This window comes from Sinohyriopsis cumingii, unplaced genomic scaffold (assembly GCF_028554795.1).
Source record: "Sinohyriopsis cumingii isolate HCF-2022 unplaced genomic scaffold, ASM2855479v2 utg001110l, whole genome shotgun sequence".
Classification (NCBI taxonomy): Eukaryota; Metazoa; Mollusca; class Bivalvia; order Unionida; family Unionidae; genus Sinohyriopsis; species Sinohyriopsis cumingii.
In genome coordinates this window covers 1,673,136-1,691,327 of record NW_028315961.1, presented here as the reverse complement: position 1 = coordinate 1,691,327, position 18,192 = coordinate 1,673,136, and the positions used below count along the sequence as shown (strand labels likewise).

Sequence of the window (18,192 nt, the reverse complement as noted above, 5' to 3'; positions counted from 1 at the left end):
ATTTCCAAAATTTATGACGTTACAGTTAAAAGATTTTAATGAGGGCTGTCTTATCTGCCATATTAAGGACCTATGGGTTACAGTTATTATTTTGGGCCAAATATACACCAAGTCATTTTTTATAACAATCTTTATGCTAGTCTGATATCAAATTGAAATTTTCATGATAGTTTCATTGTTTTAGAGGAAAAGCAAAAACAGAACTGCCATTGTGACTATCCTAATTTGCCTAATGGAGTATTTTCATGTAGACTCAACTAGAAATTTACAAACCAATCCAGTCAACAATTTCAAAGCAAGTTTCATGGTCAACAGAACATAGCTTATAGAAAATGCAACATTATGCACAATCTTTTGATCCTCCATCAGTTAATGTAAGAAAATAACTTTTCCAGATTATATTACATGTCCATCCCTTGTCTTTGGAAATCAACATTTAACTGTTGTACATTATAATATTTAATGTACATCATTGCTTTAAATGACATGAAAATATGCAAATATCTTACTTATCCCCTGTATAATAACGTCTGAATAAACCGTATCCGGCTGTGGATCCTGAAAGGTACATGACCATTTTACATTAATATCTCTTGCCTGGACTGGATTAATTGTCAATGTGTAAATGTTGCCAACTTCATCACATGTGTAACTTAGTCGAGAAGGATCAAAAGATGCATTCACAGTAGCAAACACATCACACTGTGGTACTGTGGATCCTGCTGTTAGGGTTAGAATATCTGTATTTGAACTATTCAACCATGCTATAGCTGTCTCATTTCCTCCTCCAATGTATCTGCAAGTCAAGGTTATGGAACCTCCTACTGCCACATGCACATTGTTTGCTCCGAGGTTGGCATTTAGGCATACTGTAAAATATCAATATATATATATATATATATATATATATATATATATATATATATATATATATATATATACCACAGTTTAATACTAACAACTTTATAAAAAATATATATAAGCCATATCAATTATCAACAGTTTATTAACACCTGATTCATGATGTACATACTTACCTTCTTATTGTTGATGGGTCAGTAATTAATTACTTTATAAAAATTGCAAATAGTTTCAACAATTTCATATTATATTGGTTCAGATACTGTAAATATGTTAAGGAGCAATCCTGATTTTATGACCATTTAACATTTATAAGTAGTAGATGTGGTAACAGTATCTTAATCATGTGTAATTTGTATTAACTTCTATTATATTTGTTTCTTTATGCTGTAGATGTTAGTCCAGTTGAGTTTTACTAATTATATCCATTTTAGTTTTAATTGCAGCGGCTGAGCTAGGTCCTGATAATACTATGTTGGAGTATCACACCAGGGATAAGTATGCTTCTTATCAGCTGACTAAGGAGGGGGAGAATGGAGTAAACTCAAACTCTTGATTTCTTTTCAACCATGAAGATGATTCATTTATTAAGAAACAGCGAATAAAGTCAGTTCATAACCATGACGGTCTTGTTGTTTTTGTACTAAGTGAGAATAATATCATTGTGTGGAGGTACAGTATGGTATATGATAATTTCATGCAAGGTCAGGGTACACATTAGCACTATACTATTAGTTCATTATATTATTTCTTCTGATGAATGAAAATTATATTAGAGTTACCATATGTGGATTTAGTTGCAATAAAGTTTACTACAGAAGAGAAACCATGACTTGATTGTAATACGTAAAAGTAAAATCTGCAAGGAAAACACTTGCTTGACTTTACACTTCAACTATAGCGTAATACTTATTTGAAGTGAATTGGTATAGATGGAAGTAAATTGGTTAAGTCGGTGAGGAAAATACTCACAATGACTTAGACAACTAAGACATTATAAAACAGAAACATAACTTACATTTTTTAGATTGCCAGAATAATCAAGTATTGTTGAATTAAATTTAGAATGTCAAGTCGGTGAGGAAAGCACTCACAATGACTTAGACAACTAGTAAATTATAAAATAGACACATAACTTACGTTTTATAGACTGCCAGAATAATCAAGCATTGTTGAATTGAATTTAGAATGTCAAGTCAGTGAGGAAAACACTCACAATGACTTAAACATTTTATTTCTTAAGAACTTTGTTGAACTTATAATTTAAGAAAAGGAACTCTATATTTGTAATGTAGAGAAACTTCTCTGTATGTCTTTAGCTTCATAAAACTAATTAAAAAAAAGAAAATAAAGAAATGAATAAAAGTATTGGTCTGTGAGGACAACACTCACTTGACCATATAACTGAATTTCAAATAACAAATGATAAAACAATATCTAGTGTGCTTATAAAAATAAATTAGAAATGACTAGAATGCATATAATCTGGAAGAGAGAAAGGAATTAAAAATATTAAAAAAATAACTTAAATAAAAATTGATTTGTACTTAAATAACTTTATACAAATATTTACTGTCCAGAATATTGTCTAAAGTTACATAATTCTCTAATAAACTAAACAAAACACAATAATAAAAACATAAATCTCAACTCACAATAACTGTGATGTACCTAGTTTGATGGCTGCTAGCTGTCTGAACTCCCTCAAACAGCCCACAAAGCCTTATATACTCCTGACAAAACCCACAACCAACAAAGCCCACAACGCCCACAAAACCGACAGTTCTAGCAAAACCCACAATTTTTGTTGGAATATTCAAACCAGCATGAGCTAGTATTGCATGCGTATATTTAGTTAATTTTCGCAATGATTTTTTTATAGAAATTACCAGCTGGATATTTTACACATTGCTACATTGTGATTGAATTGCCCTAAGTAAAAAAAGAAAAAAAAAAGTTTTGTATTTCGCGGCACATACCATGTTAGTCTGTCACTCATAGCACTGGTTTGGAAACCGTGTTATGCACTCTTACAATATTACCGAGGTAGACCGCATGACAGGATAATCAACATGTATATGTATCAAAGAAATAAAGAAGAGGAAAAACAAACTTAAATGCGATGACGTATACAAATGAAACATCAGGGACAAAAAACACATTGAGTATGTACCGTACAGTCTTGAGCGGTTAACTAGAAATAGTCATTAATCGAATTATCTTGGATACCAGCCGCCGGCAAGATACTCCCTATTTTCGTTATCACAAAAACATGTAGACTATACCACCTAACTATTAATCGACAAGTAAACAAAACAAAGGATCCTAGAAAATAGTATTGTCAACTCATTTGAGCAATTCACTGCTAATGCACTGATTTATAATTTTTAAAAAAAATCTACACTGAATTGGGCAGCTTGTATGAATAGTGTTTACCGCATACATGCATGCATACCTCACCCCCTAATTGCAGGTTATTACACTATACTGTAGCCATCTATTTATCTAATTTAAAAATCTTGATGAACAGAGAAAAAGTGCTGAAATTTAAAAAAAAAATGATCACGAAAAGATATATTACAAAATTAACTAGACATGTCAAAATTAAGAGATCATTAGAGTTATAAGTATTGAATAAACTGAAAATATATAGAAATTCAGGGTTTAAACAAATACTGATCTCAATGCATTTGGATCGTCTTATTGCACCAGTAAAGCTCCCTGCCTGGCTTTATTTTTTATGCTTCTTTAAGCAAACATACCTATTGAAACTAAGAGTCATGCATAAAACATATCAAGACCTTTAACTGGGTCCAGAATTCCAAGATTTTGTCCAATGATGTCTCAGATAAATCTTGTATAAAATTATTCTCATTCTAATACCATCTGCCATATATCATCCCCTCCATCAGTTATGTGAATCAATCTTGTAAGACTCTGGAATATTCAGGATTAATAATGGATGAAGTACAATTTCTTTTCTTGTTTGCTGTTTTCTGGTTAACATTTGTTCATATGATATTTAACCATTCCTCATTTTGAGCAAAATGGAATTTTATTTAATGAAAATCATCTAAAAAGATACATTCGATATTCTGGATTAAACCATGATTATTATTTTGTCCAAATGAAGCTTTTTGTAGAGAAAAACTAATTTTAATTATGCAGTACCCGTCACTATTGTGCAGCTTTTACTTCTATGCTTCAACAGCTCCATTTAATGTGAGAGAACAGAGAATTATCAAAAAGACATGGTCCACTCACACACCTTGAATGCCTAAGTATGGAACAGTTATCTTTTTTAGAGACAACAATTAATCTATGATTTCAGAATGGGGTGGGAGGGCAGCTGCAATAGCAATGGTTTGTACCGTAATGCATAATTAAAATTAGTTTGACCCCTTCCCCCGACCAATGACATTTGAATAGCAGCAATACGCTTGTCCATTGCTACTGTGTATCTGAACTTGTCAGTTAGGTGGGTAGACTGACATGTTAAACTGATAAGAAACAGAAAATATGGAATATAACCACTAATGAGGGAGAGATCCACTTAAAGAATATCAGTGTAGGTATAGATCACATGCTATGTTGCAACTATAAATAACAAGCAGAGAAGAGATCAGCATGGGAAGCTATAGTTACCAGAAGCATGACTTCCAAATTCATGGCTTCATCTGCCATGGCTCAGGCTCCAGTTATAATAGCAACTTTGGACACACATGCATCCAACTGGGGAAGTTTAATGGACCACTTCAAGGAATGTACCTGACAACTCATGGCAGAAACCTTAGGTCTTAAGACAGAGAGAGGAATGGACCACTGTCTGCACTGTCTACTGACATCTGGGCTTGTTAAAAACCTCTGTGCTATTTCCTCAATCATATACTAGAAACAGGACCAAGTAGGAGATCTGGTTGTGGCTGAGTCATGGAGATCTTTTCTAAAATGGCAAGGACCTTCATGGGCTATGCACCAGATGGATTCAGTCACCACTCGGTGGTTAAGAGGTGGTGACTGACTCCAAAGCATGTACACGGTATGATGGTAAAGTAGAGAAGAGGGGGCATCTTAGTTCAATCGCTATCCATGTATCATGAGATCTCGGAGTAATGACCAGTGTTAAGCTGGTGACATGTACGAGATGACCAGTGGCCAACAGTTTAGCCAGTAATTGGGATGAAATGGTCACCAGATTTTAACAGGTAACCAGTAAGAAGACATAGATATGTGAGAGCCTAGTTCATCTTCATAACTCAAAGTGCAGAGCTGCTCCTACCATTCGGAAGGTACGACATGTTACCTAGAAGTATTGGGTGCACTGCGACTCCTCCCTCATGGAAGGGTGTGACACACTACCCTGAGATAAGTGGTGCAAGTCCGTCCCCACAGAGGGCAGCATCATTCTACTATAAATGTGAGGGGTGCTCAACTTCTGTTTTGGGGAAGGTGTTCTACTCCTCAAATACTCATTCTTTTAGAGGGGCCCTACCTGTTTTGAAGAGACTGTTTATATAGAAAAAGCTCCTGGGACCTATTACTACGAGATGGAGGTCCCCACATCCCCTACATATTCACTAGTATAACATGAAAGGGAGGAGGGCTTAATACCAGTAAAATCCCATTCTCTAGCCTGGAGCCACTGGGTGGACACAAAGCTCATGCACAAGGTATGATAGTGGAATGGAAAGAGGGATGATCTCAATCAAATCCCTAGCCATGTGCCATGAGGCTAACAAGTACTTACTGGTGTAATGCGAGTGTCTGGTGCAAGATGACTGGTATGATCTGACCAGTCATCAGGATGAACTGCATGGTAACTGGTCATTTTGATGAACTGACTGGTGCCTGGTGACCAGACAATGACCAAGGACAGGACAAGAGATAAAGATATGTCAGAACCTAGTTCATCTTCATCACTCATCAAGGCATGGTTTCCATTCAGGAATGTGTGACACGCTGCCCTGGGCATACTGGGTGTGGTGCAACACACTATCCTGAGACAAGAGGTGCACTTCCCTTCTACTGTAAACACGATTTTTAAAAAATACTACTCCCTTTCAGGGACATGGGAATATTCTTCTGACCTGAAGAACTAGTCTTTTGACAGCCAGGTTCTTGGGGCTCTATAAGAGAAAAACCCAAAAATTAAGATGAGTGGAACTGACGCTTCGTATGCCCTCTATAAATATATCTGGAATCGCTAGATTTCATTACTTCACATTGTGAAGAAAGTACAACTGTTCTTATATTCATACTTTAAACATGTGAGGAAGTCTGGGTGTGTATCCCAAGGGTACCTCATGTTGCCACACTTTCCCATAGACTGTCCTGAAACCAATCTTTGAAATAAAGTTATCTAAAACACAAAATTTATTAAATATTTCTTGATCTGTAATATAAACTTTTCGGACTTGTAGTCCTGGCCATGTGATCACCCCTCTTTACTGAGCAATGACTCGTTGGTCCAAAACCCATGTCCAGGATATGTCTTGTTACAATAACTAGATATACAAAACTTGGCTAAAAAGACACAGTATGCGACTTCCTCATGAATTCCAAGGAGATAAATCAAATACTTTTACTCCTCTTAGATATATTTACATGCAAATAAATACATAAGTATTGAGAATTTCTAGTCAGTAATTTCAGGTAAGACACAGTTACAGACTAAAGAGATGGAAAGATAAATGTAAAATCACCTGGATGACAATATTTAATTATGTCAGTCTTAAGTACGTTTTAAATGCATAGAATATTTTTCATGCCACTCTTCATGAACAATTGCTGGGCCCTGATAAGCATACTATGAAGAATAATAAATAAATCAAATGTAAGCAGTATTTTTTTTCTCAATACAATTGGACTGAGGTCACTAAAGCAATTATGATTTTTTTTCCCTCCTGGTGAGATAAGTAAGTCAAACAGGGCTTGTATGTGGAATTGGGATCAGTATATACATCTTTCCTGCTTGAAATCTGTAATATACAGGACCACATACAATTATCTTTTTTTCAGTGATAAATGTAACAGAGCAATATGCTGTCATAGCAAAGTGTTCAAAATTTGACTGATGCCTATTAAAAAGAGCTAAAGAGATTAATCATCCATGTAAAGTGTTGAATTTTGCATTGTATTGAACCTTAAAATTGAATGGACTAAGCATTAAAATTTTATCACATTTAAGCCAAAAAAGTTTTTGTGACGGGTCACTTCGACCTTTCTTCTCCCCACCCCCCATGTCAGTGTTAAAACTTGAAAGGCTAGAATTTATGACTCAGTAAGATTTGACCAGGGTATTGCAATGCTGTCCTGAGAAAGTAAATATTTGAGCTACCAACCATAACCACTCGATAGGAACCAATGTCAAATTATCATTTTCAAAAGGAATTGATATGCACCATAGTTCACAGATTCCAAGCTGTCTAAATCTGATGAAATAAATGATTATCTTGGGATAATTTAGGAACCGCTTCTTACAATTGGGCAGAGTAAATTAAGGCGTACAGTTTGAAAGTAATGTGAATTTAAAGTGATGAAATCGGTCGAAATTCTTTAGTCTAAAAATCATGAGAGAGGAGTAAAGTGGATCCGAGGAAGCCTAAAAAGAATAGTGCTTTCCTCGTTAAACAAGGAAAGGGGACCAAGTGGCTGTCTTGTAAGAGAAGACAGGTTTAGTGCTAGGATGCACAATATCTGAAAGAGAACAGCATTAAGGCATGCAAGTTTAATTTTCATGTAATTTCCTATTTTTAATTGTTTGTTTTGTGCAAATGTGTTGATATGACTAGGATCCATATTGTGTATCATTTATTCAATTTCATGGAAATCTGTTGAGGCTAGAGTTGTTATGCAATTTATCTCTTTAATTTTACAGTTACTAGTTTATTGATAGCACTGATGATTGCATGCTATCCAAGTTTTCATATGTGTAGGATTTCATAGGGTTATATGAAATAATTTTCTTTATCTGTAAGGATGATATTGATTATTGCGAGTTAACTATAATTGCATGTTTATGTCTGATTTTTTAATGTTGAAATAATCTTTTACATTAGGGATTGCTGTGAGCTAGAATTTTGCAAATTTTATGCAATAGTAATTGAGCATGTCATAGCATAGATCAAGAAATATGGTAAAGTTAGATATACCGCTAACATATTAATTATGGCCTGTTGCTGCGAAGCAAGGGTGATGTTCTATTAGATTAAGTCAGAATTTATGCAGTGTGGATAGCTAGAATGCTACTGAGTAATGCAAATGAGGACATTTATGTACGTATAGAAAGTGATACATATAGAGATTAAGGGGTAATTTTGTCCTTTAAGGAACAGCTTTCTGGGGAGAGATGGGACAGTCCAAAGACAGAAGTCTGAAAATAGGATTGACGAGCTCATAATAAAGGACTAAGAAGTCCAGGAAGGGGTGAAGCGCAGAGAATAGGAAGGCTCAAAAAATAGGAAGACGTTGATACATGGTCAAGGTAGGAAGGTGATGCAATCAGTTGTGGACATTGCACTCTTTTCACCACTCATTATTATGTTGTTGTTGTTGTTGTTGTGGGGTTTAACGCCATTTTTCAGCACGATAGGCTATACATGGCGGCCAGTATTAATGGTGGAGGAAGAACCCGGAAAACCCCGGAAAGAACCACCGACCCACAAGAAGCTACTGGCAAGCTTTCTCACATGCCCACATTGGCTGAATCTTAGACTCGAACCGCCGTAGACAGAGGTGAGATGGCAGTGATCCGTAACGAAGAGTGCTTTAGACCACTCGGCCACTTGGGCCCCCTCATTATTATGATGAATAAATCCAAATTAGACTCTGCTATTAAATTAGGTTGACATAACAGATTGAATTGGAGTTGTTGCTATTAAATTTTGTTATTTTTCTTGTATTGCATTTCTTCCAAATAGTCTTGCTCAGTTCTCTGTTGAAATTCAATCTTTTCGCTCCCACTGGGCTATAATATCAAGGGAGGTCATCCTCTAGATAACGCCAGCCAAATTCAATTAACCACCCCTCTTACTAAGAGGGCGATATTACAATCCATTACTAGCAAACAGGACAAAAATTCAAAGTATTTTCAGTTAAGCACAAGTATTAAATTTAACAACAACAATTGTTTGAGTAAATGCAATTTAAAATCATGATAAGATGCAGATTATACTATGACTTAAAAATAAAAGTGATAACAGTTGGGCAAATGATGGTACATAAGAAAAGGAGAGTAAAACAAAGCAATAATAGTACAGTATTCTCACACCATCCCATTTGTTTGTGACCCCCTCCTGATTTTAACAACAGAAAGCATCAAGGATTTAAAAAATGCACAAAACCTTGTCATTTCATTCAGTGATTAATAAGATCTGACCTGATTGTCCTTGGGTGTGTCTGTGTGTGTCGCAAACACTGTCAACTTGTTGGCATTTCAAATCAAATGGGATTTTCTTTAGAAACATGGTCACCGTATTTGCTTGGGCCAGTCAATGTTTTCAAGAATCAGAGGCGATGTAATTCACTGTCTTTGAAAATCTCAATAATTCAGTAAATTCTGGATTTGCATCTCTCTGTATACAAGAGTTCCTCCTATTTATTTGTTCAATTTGTTTTAGAAATATTAAAACTAGAATTTGCAAATACTGGATGCAGAAGACAGAGTTTTCACTGAAATAGACTATTCTAGAAGCCAGAAATGGATAGTGAGTAATCTGTTTGTTTGTTTACATCAAGAGCTTCCATTTGCATTGAAATGCCAATAATTTGACAGTATTAGGGACCCCTTAGCAACAGTCAAGTTTGACATTATAAATCAATGAATGAAATTACTAAGTTTTATGCATTTTTTTTATATCCACAATGCTTTTTAATTTTTAAAATTGTTAGGGGGTTTAAAAAAAGGGTATGCAAATATTAATCTTCATTTGTAGATTTTAGATCAACATTCTTTACCATTTCAGGATAAAATTAATAGTCAAAATTAATTAAAATTCTAATGGTTTCCAAGGTGCTTAGATAGCACAGTCTTGCCATATAAAAGTTTTAAATAGTGTTATATGAGGTACTATAGTACTTAAAATCACCTGAAAAAGTTTATAGCGTTTAAGATATGTACTTCTGCAAATGCTATTCAATTTTCAATACACAATTATTATACTATATAATGTATATAATTCTTCTGTGTACAAGCTGTTATTTTTAAAATTCAAATTTAGACTATAGTGATAAATTTTTATGATTATATTGTTTGTTGTACTTCCAACGACTGTAAAATGATACCTGTTTTTTATTTTAACAATAAAAATACACAATTAAAAATGTTCACAATTCTTTCGATTACATGTTAACGGAAAACAGAAACAGCATTTGTAGAAATACTGGGTACGAAAAGTCTCGGTTACGAAACGACCTGCACCCAAATCCACGGAAGAGATAAAAAAAACTGTGCCACAATAGAGATTTGAAAGTACACAAATTTTACCAATGCATTTCCAAGACAATACTGTCCACAGCGTACATACACGAAGAATCTTATCCAATATTGTAGACATCTTCACCATGTTTTATTGTCGGTCGGAAGTGTTTAAGTTAGGCAAAACCACTTAGTTTTTTTTTTTTTTTTTTTTTTTTTAAATATATAGTTGTTGCTGTGTTTCCAATACCCCAATGTAAACGAGCACCTCCTGTAAGTAAAAGTCACACGGATTACATCAATTTTAAATTTTAATCGTAATATAGTTCTAACAAAGTTTATTCAAACATGATTTTTAAGTGATCTGAACAATAACTGTCATACCAAAATTTACAGACGAAAATAATCGATCGCTATTGACGTTTTCAACGGCAGTTCGGCCTTAGGGTCAAGGAAGTTGTTATTGGATGGAATTGTTTATTAGTGAAAGGGGGAATCAATGTCTACAGTAGTGCGAACAAGAAATCACGCGCATTTGCATTTATCTCCCGTATGGATGTTAGCTATGAATGGAATCGAGGATTAACATACATTTTTTGTACGTACGTTTTATTTTTGTACATGTGACATTTCTTCAAAATTATAATTTAGCATCATGTAAAATTTAACTAAAATAAATCTGAATTGATTGCCGCGTTTCTTTTACGTGTATGAAGGTAGTCCTACAATGTAAGACTTATCTCATGTTATTTATGTTGCAAGCATGCGGATAAATATTAAACTTGACAGAGTGACACTCAGAAGTGTGAAGCAATGGCCATGTATTAAAGTGATAAATTCATCCTAAAAATACATGAGGTTTCCAGAAGTATATTTAGCCATTTACAGGTTAAATAACTAATCAGGTAGACTATGTATCATAAAGTTTAAGGCAATGTTGGGGCAGTGAGGTTTGATCATTGATGCAAACATTAGTACATAACAGTATACAGGAAAGTCAAGCGACAATGTACTAAATTAGAATATATTACTATAGGCAATCTTATTCATGAGGGAAATAACAATTTTGGATATTGCAAGTGAATACAGCAAAATGTGGCCATACAGATCAACTATAAGTACCAATATATCCTATATCATCAACTAAATGTGAAATTCTGATCCCCAAAACTTGTAAACAAGGATGGAAATTTGCATATGTGGGACATATACAATGTACTTGTTAAGATCAATTGTGCAAACATAATTCAAATGATTTGTTTGAACATTTATAGTGTATTTTTAAGAGTGTTGGTTACCAATTATTAAGCTCATTGATTCAGTGGAATCATATATCAAATGATGCTTCAATACCTCACTCTGTCAAAGTACTAAATTGAAATATGTTACCATACATAAGAATATTCATGATGAAAATAACATTTTGGGATATTTTCAGTGCACACAGACAGAAATGTGCCTTACAGATTCACTATTATGGTACAATGTCAGCCTATATGATGTACTGAATGTGAACTTTTGATCCCAAACATTCTAAAATGTTTGGATATTTGTTTATGTGGGATATGTAACCACATTAAGATCAGTTGTACAAAGTTAAATTCAAATAATCTGTTTTAATATTTCTTATGTAGTCTTTAGAGTGTCAGTTAACAAATATTATTAGTAATTAATAATGCATAAAGCAAGATGGATCATTAGAATTCCCATAACATCATATAGGCCACAATGCCGAACTCCACCAATCAATATCTTAACCAAACTGAACAATACAGTGGAATGCATTTTGTGTTCAGCTTATATCATTTTGCTGTTTTCTTACATCCAAGGGTAAGTATACCTGGGGAAAGCATATTTTATCCCTTTGACATGTATTTCATTCTCAAACACTTTAAAATGATTTAGTAGAGGACTTGAGTAGGTTCTAGTATAAAGTTTTCATCGCTGTCCTCTCACTAAATACCTTATGACTATGTTTATAAACAATTACTGAAGGCTATACAAGCAGATGTGTGTTACTCAGGAAGTGACCCCATCATAAACACATAAATTAACTGGTTGGACCCCTAGAAAATAGTCTGAATGACCAATACAACTTATAATTTTGTCTTTGTGTATTTTAAATGATGGTCTCATTTTGACTTACAAAGATATTTTCTCTGACAAAATGTGACAAATATACAACATTGGGGCTTGTATATGGTGTAGGAATATATACATGCTGGTAACATTTAATATCATTCCAAAAAATATTATATATGTGCAGTTTAGAGGGAAATTTTTATTTTTTAAATTTTTTTATTAATTTTATTAAAATTTTTAAAATAAAAATTAATTTTTTATTTTAATTTCTTTTTTGTATTTTCAGAGTCAATATACATGACATAATAAAATTTCATGTGTCTATCATTAATAATAAAGATTTTATACCAATTTAAACTTTACTCCAATATTGCCCTGACAGGACATAGTACACAATTAATTTTACTGTATGTTCTCTACATTTGTTTCTCAGTACTGACCTTTCCACTGTGTGACAATCAATGCAAATCATATGTTAATCTAAAATACCTTCAAAGATGACTTTACGATGAAGTTCTCAAAAGCTGACCTGCTCTTTTTTGAGATGCTGGACTGTCAACATAGCAGCATGTAAACAGAACACAGATTTCACTTCCGGATCATCACTAAGGCCTTATTACTTACTGTGCACTGTCGCCGAAATACACACAGACAACAACATCCTGAGCTCATATTATCAAGAATAAAGAGTTACCTTTAAATCCCTACCAAAAATGCATAAATAAAACTCTTCTATAACCACCAAAATGAAAGAGGAAAAAATGTTCTAAAAATAGACTAGAACTACATTCGTGGGTACTGAACTGGAACTATTAATTGTGACCCGATTCCTGCAGTGTGGCAATTCAAAATGATGTCTAGCACTGGGCCATCATGTTGCAGACCTGTAGTGTCATGTCCCACAGTCACATTATTCTGACACCAGGCCGACCAGTCCTAACACTAACCTCTTAATGCTGAGCGCCAAGTGAGGCAGCTGTTAGTACCAGGCTTTAGGATTTTAATTAGTGAATTATGTTTTCATTATCGAATGAAAATAACAGTGGTCTATTTGTAGAGGTGAATTTTGCACTTCAGATCTACCTGTAAGTAGTGACTTGTCACTAGTAAGTCTGAGTTACAGTTTGAAATAGAAACAAGCCAAACTGACAACAAAAAAAACTGTGTAATATAAATACAGTTGCTGAATGGAATATGTCACAAATAAATTAACCACTTACATTTTGTTTATCTTAGTGTAATAAATTCCACATAAATCCACAATGATTGTCAGTATATGATAAATCCATGAATTCTAGTATAGGGCACATGCAGGAATAAATATTAATGCCCATAATGATCAGAAGAAAAAAATTAATACTCCCTATTATGCATGATTCATAGCACAAGAATTAATTTTCAACATCCAAGTCACCAAATAAGTATTGATATCCTCCATTGTTATCTGCTCGTCATAAACAATGTATGACTCTGATTCCTAATTTTTACTGTCATCTGTGATTGCTTTGTGGAGAATGAGTTAAGGCTTTGTAAGTGACACTTCGATCATAAATTCAGTGAAATCAATTAAAGGATGCAACTGAAAAGATAACATTTATGCGACATGATCACAGGGAGCTCAAATAACAACTGTTTCTTAACTAACTATAGGATTCTACTTGGTACTGAATAATGATCAAATCTGAAGCACAACAAAGAAGATGTCAAATGGGGAAATTAATCACGTGTTAACTTTAGAAGTTAAGTGATTATGTTCTGATAGGCACGTAGAGATATATGACTACTTTACACTGAACAGGTATCAAATGTGCAGCTCTATCAAAGGATTATCAGCTGAGAAATCAATGTGGATGATGCCTTTACAAGTCAAAGGCTTATCAGTCCACATGCTTTACAGATAACTTTGGAAATATGATTTGGTATAAAGATTTGGCTTGTGAATAAGGCAAATATACACAAATTAAAACTTTGTATTGCATAAAACACATTATTTATAGAGCTTTTCAAACACTTTAATAACAATATGGGTTATCCAGTGTTACCTCTAGGGGCTTAACCATAAATAACAAGACCAGGTAAAACCTAAAAAACCATTTAAGTTTTCCAAAATATAAATTTATTTAAATAAAATATAGAAGTGAAAATATTAAAAATATCTTACATTGTATGAATGTCTACAATGATATCCTAATAATCCTAAATTTTACATTCAATTTCTTACAAATCCAGAAACTGTTTCAAGGTATTCTAAATGAATATTCTGAAGTACTTATGTTCTACTGTGATAACACTATACAAAGTTCAGCAGTTGTTAATCCAAACATCTTTACTTCAATGTAATCTTGTGAGTATAAAATATTACTTAAATCCTGAAACGTTTCATATAAACTGATAGAATTAATTAAATATTGAAGTTCTTAAATTTTTTCACATAATCTCAAACCAGTGACTGTTTGAATTAAAGATTATCCACTCTGCCATATTTGATGAAAATACTGTATCGTAAATAAATCAAGTTCCTCTCTGACTCTTAAAGCCAGCATAACTGAATAAGAATGGAATATGTGGTGTCTATAATCATTATTACAAACATTTACAGAAAAAAATCAACAGAATCACTATAATTTCTCGAACAATTAAATCATATTATTTCAAAATAATTCAGGTCACGAACAAACAGTCCTGTTCTGACCTGCATGTCTTGTTGAACCAATCAAATGTTCGGGATGTGTGTGATAGCTCTCGACAGGGTAAATATACTGAATTCCATGTGCTGTTTATGTCACCTCAATTCATATTCATGTGGCATTCTTGACTGAAATAGTTATTGATTTGGCTTTAGCAACTTGCCTTCTTACGAAGAAATGCACATGTACTTTACGATATTGCTAACTAGCCACTGAATTAAAGAATGTAAACTATAACTGTCAAGCAGTTCTAACACTAACGATAATGTGACTAGGTGGGACATCATGCTACATGTCTGTGGTATTTTGTTCAAGTGCTAGACAACACTATAAACTGCCACACTGCAGTCATCATAGTGACACAACTGGAAAACTGTTAAAAGCTGTGTTAAAAATCCAAATCACACACAAACACACACACACACACACACACACACACACACATTTATTATAGCTGGTTATTATAGTGAATGGATAAAATAATAAGCATGGTCCAGGAGTAATAATAGGAATATGTAATGACCCTAACACTGGTGTTTTTAAAAAATAAAAAAAATCTTTCATATTCACAACATTAGTATCATTGATAGCAAAAGATGAAATTCAATTTCAAGCATTTCACATTATCCATACGTTTAACTGTCTTTGGTGTTTCTGTTTAAGATTAGATTTTTGTAAAGGCCTCAAAACAGATGTTTTCTCCATCTTATGTGCTGAATGTGTTACGTGATTTATTATTATTTACTTAATTTTTTACTTCTAGCTTGAGGACATAATTCAGTGTGGTCTTTACATGTGTGCAGTGGTTTTAGAATTGCATTTCTATAGACCTGGAGTGAAAGCACTTGCAATTATAAATCTTTTTGCATTGGAGTGGAAGTGGAACTGTGTGGGAAGTGAGGAGAGTGTGTAATGTTGCTTTCTGACATACTTAAAATTTTCTGTGATAGGATTTCAGCTTTGCTTGTACACATAAATATTTTTAATTTATAAAAATACTCTTTATATGTATTTTCAGGTTACAATGAGGTTAATTTCAAACATCCTTTGGTTGGAATCTGCTCTAATTGTAGTTGTGCAAGGTAATTATATTTTGCATACACTGTAATTGTATAATTTCGTCACAAAATGCAGCAGTGATCAAAAGACATGCAGGCTTATAATTTTAACAATGGAAACTTAATGCTACATATATTTCCTGATTACAAGCAATTTCAAAGATGCTGTCTGACATTTGCATTTGAGTGGGAGTTCACTTGGAAGTTGGGGTATTGATATTAAAGTAGAAAAAAGCCTTACACTTTTATGATATAAGTAAACAAAAGTAACCTTATTCACAGAAATGAACCATTTTACAAAGTTTAAAATAGTTTAATCATGTTTGGAAATTGAAAAAAAATATATACTGATTAATTATATCAACAGCTTTGACAGTGAAGCTTATTAACTGCTGTTCCGGTTATGTATTGACATATACAATATGGAATGTGTGCCAAATAGGCTATCAGAAAATCAATAAATAGGCAGTATTGAATACTAAGAGGCAATGTAATTTTCAAGAGGTGGGGAGACAGACCATTTACTTTTCAAGGGTGGGGAGGGAGAACCTATGATTGTTTTTTGGAAACAATTTCCATCCCTATAATAGTTTGAAAAATATTCTTTCTAGGAGTTGTAGTAAAAGAGCCTACTATATCCATTATATTAGGTGAAATAAACTATATTGAAGTAAAAATTATTCTTGTTTGAAGGAAAAGCCCAGGTCCTCTTCCCCAGAAAATGAGTCATTTCTTTACAGTGTTCTAGAAATCAGATGGCACCTTTTAGGAGGTTGTATTTACAACATACTATTAAATGATAAATTCCATCGCAAAACTTATCTGTATATATATATATATATTTATATATATATATAATTTAATTTGATTCTGCTGTCATTAAATGTAGCTTTTAATGTGCACAAGGAATTGTTAAACAGACATATAGTTGAAAGTTCAGTGCAGTAAAGACATTTGAAGATATCTGAAGTTTCTTCTCATAATTAGACTTTTTCAAAGCTGCACTATAGTTTATGCTAATTTGTGTATTGCACAAACAATTATGATATATAGGAATGGTTTTATATACAATTAGAAAGATATTGCATGTTCAAGACCATTCAACCACTTTACTATGGTTTTCCATAGTTTTTTTAAAAACAAAACTCTAGCTTCAACTAACGTGTACCCTATACCCTTATGAAACTGATAAAAACAATTACAAAAAGGAGTTATGTTCCTAGCATTTCTCCTAGAGTTGATGAGCTGCAAATAACATGTCTGTCGTCCCTTGTCTTTCCAAAAGCCACACTGACTCTGAGGCATAAACCTTTGATCAGTGTGATGCACAATATGATTCAGCAGATTTCTGGTTAGGATTTTGCTGGCTGTTGACATGAATTAGATACCCCATTGGTTGTGGCAGGAATGTCTGTTGCCTTTCTGCCTGTATGAGTGAATGAATGTCTGAGTATCCAGGTTTGTAAAACTTCTGCTTGTATATTAGCTGCTCCATTTATAATAGTTTTTTGGAGTCATATATTACAGGATCAAAAGTGATATAATACTATGAAATGTGCAAATGGCTGAAGATCGGAAGACATACCAACAACACTGGCAAAAAATAAATTTCCATTTCAAAAAGTTGATAAACACACTGATGGTCAGTGGCAAGCGTAGGTTGATAACAAAGCTTGAAAGACATAAAATAGTGGATATAAATTTATTTCTTCACTTGTATATGTATTTTCTAAATATTCACGGGCTGTACAATTTAGAAGAAAGATTGAAGTAGAAGCATGAGCTGCATTTAAACAAACTTTTTAAGAAAGAAAACTACAAAAAAGTTTAATGAAGGAAAAAGAATTGTATAAGAAAGTTAAAAGACTTTCCTAAAATAATGATTTTGATAATCTTTTTAATTTTCAGGGAAAACAGTAGTAGAGATTTAAAAGAATACTGAAAACATTTATGTGGAAATATTTTACTTATAAACGTTTAGTGGAAAATGGATATATGTATTAGCAGACTTAAGTAGGTAATACTTTTGATTCCTCAGTAGATATGACACCTGCTGAAGCTACAAAAGTGGAAACAGAATTACTAGTAT

The 18,192-nt window shown here is 33.3% G+C and overlaps 2 protein-coding genes across 8 annotated transcripts in view; one reads left to right on the top strand and one right to left on the bottom strand.

Annotated features, from left to right (window-relative positions):
• LOC149772838 (uncharacterized) overlaps positions 1 to 10,535 on the bottom strand; it is a 134,669-nt gene extending 124,134 nt beyond the window's left edge. For all 4 annotated transcript variants that reach the window (XR_016417581.1, XR_016417580.1, XM_089947225.1 and 1 more), the window contains exons 1-2: positions 10,346 to 10,535; positions 510 to 869 (exon numbers count right to left, since the gene is read on the bottom strand). Coding sequence is in view for 2 of the 4 variants with exons in the window: in XM_089947225.1 (XP_089803351.1) it covers positions 510 to 869; positions 10,346 to 10,424 (439 nt within the window). In the remaining 2 variants the exon portion in view is untranslated. The remainder of the gene's footprint in view (positions 1 to 509; positions 870 to 10,345) is intronic.
• A 15-nt stretch (positions 10,536 to 10,550) lies between these two features.
• LOC149772833 (nephrin-like) overlaps positions 10,551 to 18,192 on the top strand; it is a 311,073-nt gene continuing 303,431 nt past the window's right edge. For 2 of the 4 annotated variants that reach the window (XM_089947221.1, XM_089947222.1), the window contains exons 1-2: positions 10,551 to 10,874; positions 16,064 to 16,127. In XM_089947221.1, coding sequence (XP_089803347.1) covers positions 16,070 to 16,127 — 58 coding nt within the window. In that variant the 5' untranslated portion in view covers positions 10,551 to 10,874; positions 16,064 to 16,069. The remainder of the gene's footprint in view (positions 10,875 to 16,063; positions 16,128 to 18,192) is intronic. The other 2 variants (XM_089947219.1, XM_089947220.1) reach the window with 2 other exon arrangements.